The sequence below is a fragment of the Triplophysa rosa genome, linkage group LG4 (genome assembly GCF_024868665.1).
Source record: "Triplophysa rosa linkage group LG4, Trosa_1v2, whole genome shotgun sequence".
Taxonomy (NCBI): domain Eukaryota; kingdom Metazoa; phylum Chordata; class Actinopteri; order Cypriniformes; family Nemacheilidae; genus Triplophysa; species Triplophysa rosa.
In genome coordinates, this window is record NC_079893.1 from 11,295,141 (window position 1) to 11,301,410 (window position 6,270).

A 6,270-nucleotide genomic window follows, 5' to 3' on the forward strand; every position below is an offset into this window, starting at 1 on the left:
TTGCTGTATTTTTTATTACTACATTAAACATTTTTACAGTGATTTTAAGTGAAATAATTTACACTAAAAAAATGTAGTACATTTTTAAACTTTGAATTCAATAAAATATACTTAAATTGAGTAAATGTAAGTAAAAAATTAAGTAAATGTTATTAACTCAAATATTTCTTAGAATTCACTAAAAATATTAAGTGTATATTAAAAATATAATTTGTTATTTAAATACTTATTTTAAATATTTATAAATATTATTATTAAATATGAAATGAACTTAAATAATATACTTATATAATTTTAGAGAAATTAACTGTTGGATTTTTAATCAATTTTTTAATATGTCCCACTTATAAAAATCAGTTAAATGGTTTTAAATTATTTTATTAAGTTAAAACGACTGTTTATTTTTTAGATATTTACTATTATTTTTTAATAATTTTTGAAGTGTATTTTTAGTGAATAGCATTTTAGTGGAAAACTAAGATGCAACACAATCTCACGGAAATTTGTAACTATTTTACAGGGTGAATAATTCGTACAATCTCATTTGTACGTTTTAGTACGATTTGCTTTCGCACCAGTGAAGTTAGTTTAAGGTAAGGGGAGGGTCTTCAGTATGGCTTTTTTTCTAATAATCATACGTGTACTAGAACATTATGTGAATAAAGTTGGTGGAGAACACTGGAAGAATGGCGTGTGATATGTTTTATATAAATTCAAATTTTAAGAATAATGAATAACATGAAGTGGAAAAAATGGAGTGATGGAGTGGAGTGATATTGGTATTTATTCAGTCAACAACTACTGTTAAATTAATTTTACAAGAATTACAGTAAAATCAATTGTTCAATTATATACAATTAAAAATTCATGTAGTAAAAGAATTCACTGAAATAAATTACTTTTAAACATTTAAGCACATTCTGTATCTTAGGAAAATGTTTATACAGCAAAAAAGTCAAATTGCACTAGTAACAGTTCGTCATAGCACATATTCACCATCATATATGGTTAGCATATTCATCATCATAACTCTTTGCATCCAGTGTTGACTATACACTACCATCATTCACACTCAGTCACTGCTTGGAGCAGAAGCTCATCTGAGACTTCCTCCAGTTCAGTCGCCTGTTCTACCTCCTGAAGGGCTTCCAGGTAAGCCGGGTCATCGGGCGAGTCTCCCCAGTCCTCCTGCGGTGCTGGAGCAGACACGGGTACAGATCTCTGGACAAGCTCAATGTTGCCCAGTTCATCTGTTAAATATGCCTGATCTTCTTCATCCTTAAGATATAGAAAAATTACCAGAAAAATAATAACATATTCACCTTAACATATATTAATATGTGTATATATATATATATATATATACATATATATATATATATACTCATTATTCATATTTTAATGTAAATCATAAATGTCTTCAGCAATGCAAATGTATATTTTAGGCATGTAAGGTGAGGGGTGACTGACCTCCATCAATATGTGGCTCATGCAGACCTCCTGCGGCAGTGGGTAGCCTTTAAATACAGAGCAATTCCATTATATTAGATGCTGTGTGATTTGGCATTTGGTACTTTTTTATCATTTCAACCCCTTGAAATGTAATATTCCCAATAAACCTTTCATATCTAACCACATTCTTAACAGATCATCAGCTATGCCAAACAAAACTACGGTGGCCTCCGAGAGTCTGAGACCACATTTATAATCTGTGATTCAAAATCTAATTTAAACATGAAAATAACATATTAGGATTTAGACAAAGTGAAAACAAAACAAATGTTATGATGTAAAACGAAAAAGACATCATGGATCATCAGGTTTTGGATAATAAAAGTATGATGCAATATTTTTGTCCTCTACTTACTGGAGGATCTGTAGTTCTGTCTCCTGCAGTTAGGGTCGTGGCATCTCTGATACCACACCTCCTCTGTGAGATCCACCACAATCCTAATGAAAACAGTACAGAGACACATTTAAAGGGATAGTTCACCCAAAAATGAAGATTCTGTCATGAATTACTCAACTTTAAGTTGTCCCAAATCTGTATAAATGTCATTTAGAAAAAAGTTAGCAACTGAGATTTCTGAGGCATCATGGACTACCATAGTAGAAAAAAATAAAATGGTAGTCAAAGGTACCCCAGAAGTGTTTGTTTTTCTAACTTCTTCAAAATATCTCATTTTGTGTTCAACAGAACAAAAACAAAATTTTCTACTAGAGTAGTCAACGGTGCCCCAAAAATCTCAGTTGCTAACATTCTTCCAAATATCTTTCTTTGTTTTGGAACAACTTGAGGGTAACTTGAGTAATTCATGACAAATTTTTTAAAATTATTTTAAGTCAGTACTGACATATATTTCAATGACAGAAGACAAGTGATGCACACTCACATGATATTGTTGCTCTTGTGGAAACGTTTCACGTTGTGGCACCAGCGAAATTTCCCAATATCATAAACTAGCAGATGCTCAGGCGCGAAGTAATTCCATCGCCGTATGTCTGTTAAACAAGAAAATGTCTGTTAAATGTGTTACATTGCGCTTATGAACGATGTCTCAATATGGTGGTGTATTTATGTTCAATGCACCACTGTCAAACTAAAGGACTCGACTGTCATTTCTTTCTCTCAAGTGCCAGTTTACCAAATATAGAATTTAAAGTCACAGTGATTCCCCATCGTTTTCTGACTGTTGAAAGCATACTTTTATTTTTTAAAGCATCCTGAGTTACTATTTTTGGTTTTGTGGCATTCTTGTTGTGCTTCATGGAAAATGGGTGTGTAGATAATGACAAAACTGATTTTTTTTATGTCAATCTGAAATAACGCCAATAATAGTGAAAGAACAGCAGCAAACTTCTCCGTTACTTTTGCTTACTTCCTTGAATTCCATCTTTGCACACGACCGTCAACACAAAATCATCCACTTCTTTAAAAGGAGACGGCTGCTGGTCACCCATCAGCTCTACATGGAGAGGGCAGAATGAGAAGTCTTTAAATAAGGTGAACTGCTAATTAACCATAATGATACAATGATACCACCCATTCATAATGCTAAATGTATTTAACCCAACATTAGGTGCACCGGGCATAGGGCAACACTGCTAAATGTTCTTTATAGGTTAACATTAGGTATTACAAATGATTTTAGACGTTCTTATTACCAGAATTATGTGACTGTCTCTGCAGGGTCAAACCGGGAGATTCTCCTGTATCCCTCTCTGGCTTATCATATGTCAATATCCTCTGTCCTGTAAAACTGGCATAAAACAGTTAGTGTGTGAGACACAGACAGAAATGTATAAGTGCTCACCCCACCCAAAAAAGTGACCCAAATGACTATAATTTAACACATTTACACAATGATTCTATGTGCAGATAAAATGTAAGACCGTCACTGTCATCACCTGATGTTGGTGATCAAGGAGGCTAGAAATAGGCTTTCTTCTTCTATGGTGTGCTCGGAGGAGTTTGGGACGTACTCATTGTCCTCTGCAACAGTGAAGGCAGCATTCTTCCCCAGTTTAGAAGACTTGTAGAGGCGGAAGTTCCTGTTCTTAGTGTAGACACCTTTAAAAAACATGGTCGTAAAACCAGAGACTGTTGATGATTTTTTAGTTAGCATTACTTTATTCCTATTGTCTGCAATACAATGAAGACAGATCTCAGATACATTTTTTGGATCGCAACCCTGCCCGTAAAACTATTCTTAATGCTTTTAAAGCCTGAAGATGATAAATTCTTACCCAGGTCAACAAAGAGTTGTTCCTGTCCATTTCTGTTCTTCACAATTAAAAAGCTGAGATCCCTCTCCTCACACTTTCTTCTCTTGGCTTGAGATGTTTCCACATCCCCACCGCTCTCTTCTGGACAGACTGGTATTGTGGTTGTCCCTGGGTTGCTTTAAACCAACAACATAAGATAGTAAAAGAAGATTTAAACACATGACTGCATTGTGAATACAGTTTTACTATGTTTGATGACATCAGTCCTGATATGCGTCATCTCACCTCTTCTGAATGCTGTTCCGAGCAGGCTTTAGGATATCATGAATAAATTGCCCTGCAAGCAAACACACAAATGTATTAATGCCTCAAAGGGAGCATTACAAACTACATGCATCAACCACCAACTAGTCACTCGCCATGCCTCCACCTGCATGTGCGTTGTCTTTAAATGCAGCATTGGGCAGCATGAAGATGAGATGTCGACTAAACTTCTCAGAGGTGCTGGAGTCCAGATTAAGGATGTCTTTAGGAGAGCAGTGTAGACCATAAACCTCCTCGAGCTTCTCACACGCATACTGTTGTTGGAAAAGATTACAGGTGAAGTTATAAAAATCTATCCTGTTTTTTGTACAGGCCACAATCTAGCACCTCCCACCATGATGACCATATTATGATACAATATATGAATAATTATAAATGTAATCACAGTCAGTCAGTTTACGTTCCTATATAGTACACAAAAATATGTTATAAATCAAAGTATTTAATCAAACAATGTATCTTTGTTACCTGAATTAATTTTGCCACCATCACCTTGCCATCCAGGTGCATGTTGGATGGTTTGTCAAACTCCAGGTCAAAGTAGAGTTTGCAGACGGCTCCTTCGAGAATGACCTCATAGCAGTGCATCAGAGACTGTCGGTGAGTCCTGAAGAAACACAGATTACTCATTTATCCAGAGCAATGCCTCTGAACATGCACCAAAATGACAATATTAAAAAGGTTTCAATGCACCTTTGGGAAATGCATAGCACAGGAACAGTGTTTACTGTTCATGCAGTTATACAAACTTTAGTATGCTTTTTCTTTCCTTAAATTCCAAACAGTTTTCAATTTTTTTTAAATGCATTTGGAGATATACTGTACTTACAGTCAAAAGTTTAGATGCAATTGCCAAATGTTTCTCATGGTGTTAAAAATCTTTTAAGCTGTATATTTTAACGTTTTTTTTTTCAAACTTACTTTTGTAGACAACAATACAATTGTGCCAACACGTTCATTTCTTCCATTTAAAAAAAAAAAATTATTTTAAGAAAATATTTTTAAATGGATTGGACCAAATTTGACTTGGACCAAATATATATGTATTCATATAATGTACAAAACATATTCATTTTTTTATATATTATGGAAATGTTTAGTCATGTACACATTATCTGTCTTTCCCTGTGTGTGTGTTTTTTTTCATTTGAATTCTAGTTTTTGATTCTGGTCAAATTTAACACAACTTAGTTTTAGTCACTTTTGTTTCAAACTCAAGTCATGGGCAGAGCCAGAAGTCGACATATCAGAACATTGAAGCCAATACACAAGCTATGAATACTTATACATGCCAGTAAAATCAAACAAAACTTATATTTCTATATTTTCCAACCATTATACACTCACTTGACTGGCGCACATTTACCTGTAATAGTGCCAGAGTTCACTGTAGCTGGTCACTAGGAAAATTCTTTGTCCAGCGTCACTGCCTTCCTTCTCCAATGAAAATATATGCACATTCTGTCAAACAAATAATAACAAACAAACAACTCCAGTTATGCTTCAGGTAAACAAATATACAAGAGAGAGCAACAGCTGCTGCAGTCTGTACCTGTTTGATGTGCTGAATGAAGGCGATGGCTGCGCTCTGGCGTGGGAAGAGTCTCCACACAGAGGACGGTTGCCACGGGCGGGACAGACGCGGCTTATAGGGACAGCACAGAGGGGCAGACTGAAAGGATAAAGCTCTCTGCTCCAGAGACTTCAATCTGTCCTGCCACTTTACCCCGGCCATACTCTAAACACTGTAATTTCATTAAACTTTAATTTGATCAAATACCCCTCATGCTTTGTGCAAAAAACGAGGGTTAAACTGTGGTTACTGTAGTATTTCTATGACATTTAATGAGAAACTACAAAAGTTACAGCGAACTGTCAGATACGGTAACGTTACCAAGCAAACAACACAAAATTGACTATGAACGTTACATCACCTTAAAACATTCGTCTTAAAAGTTGAATCACGAACTTCTGTTTTCTCTAGTCGCTTACTTCGTGTTATTTTGCTCACTCACTTTTTTTTATAACACAAGCTATTCTTTTCACAGTTGCGGATGCATTCCATTTCATACTTTTTGAGGAACCCGCGTAATATCAGCGCGTCATAGGAATGGGTATTGCGCATGCGCCACTTTAGCCGTGCGAGAAACGGATCATATTCCTACTATGCTGAAGGCGCACTCCGCATCGCTTCTGTCGTTCAGTGTAATTTGACGTTAC

The 6,270-nt window shown here is 35.3% G+C and overlaps 1 protein-coding gene across 1 annotated transcript; it reads right to left on the minus strand.

Moving 5' to 3' along the window:
* Window positions 1-850: 850 nt before the first annotated feature.
* Window positions 851-6,120, minus strand: primpol (primase and polymerase (DNA-directed)). The gene is made up of 14 exons (XM_057332411.1): window positions 5,985-6,120; window positions 5,603-5,795; window positions 5,417-5,511; window positions 4,519-4,657; window positions 4,157-4,304; window positions 4,012-4,063; window positions 3,748-3,902; window positions 3,409-3,571; window positions 3,166-3,260; window positions 2,880-2,966; window positions 2,394-2,502; window positions 1,868-1,950; window positions 1,471-1,517; window positions 851-1,278 (listed from the first exon to the last, which is right to left on the minus strand). Exons 2-14 carry the CDS (start codon window positions 5,783-5,785, stop codon window positions 1,063-1,065), a joined length of 1,572 nt encoding a protein of 523 aa, XP_057188394.1. The 5' UTR covers window positions 5,786-5,795; window positions 5,985-6,120; the 3' UTR covers window positions 851-1,062.
* Window positions 6,121-6,270: the final 150 nt, after the last annotated feature.

Bases quoted from the DNA above. Each gene is read 5' to 3' on its own strand.
- primpol (XM_057332411.1), bottom strand. From the start codon at position 5,785: ATGGCCGGGGTAAAGTGGCAGGACAGATTGAAGTCTCTGGAGCAGAGA. The intron at 2,503-2,879 runs GTAAGCAAAAGT...CTTGTTTAACAG, and splicing joins CAAAGATGGAATTCAAGGAA to ACATACGGCGATGGAATTAC. The intron at 1,518-1,867 runs GTAAGTAGAGGA...CTGTATTTAAAG, and splicing joins ACAGAACTACAGATCCTCCA to GCTACCCACTGCCGCAGGAG.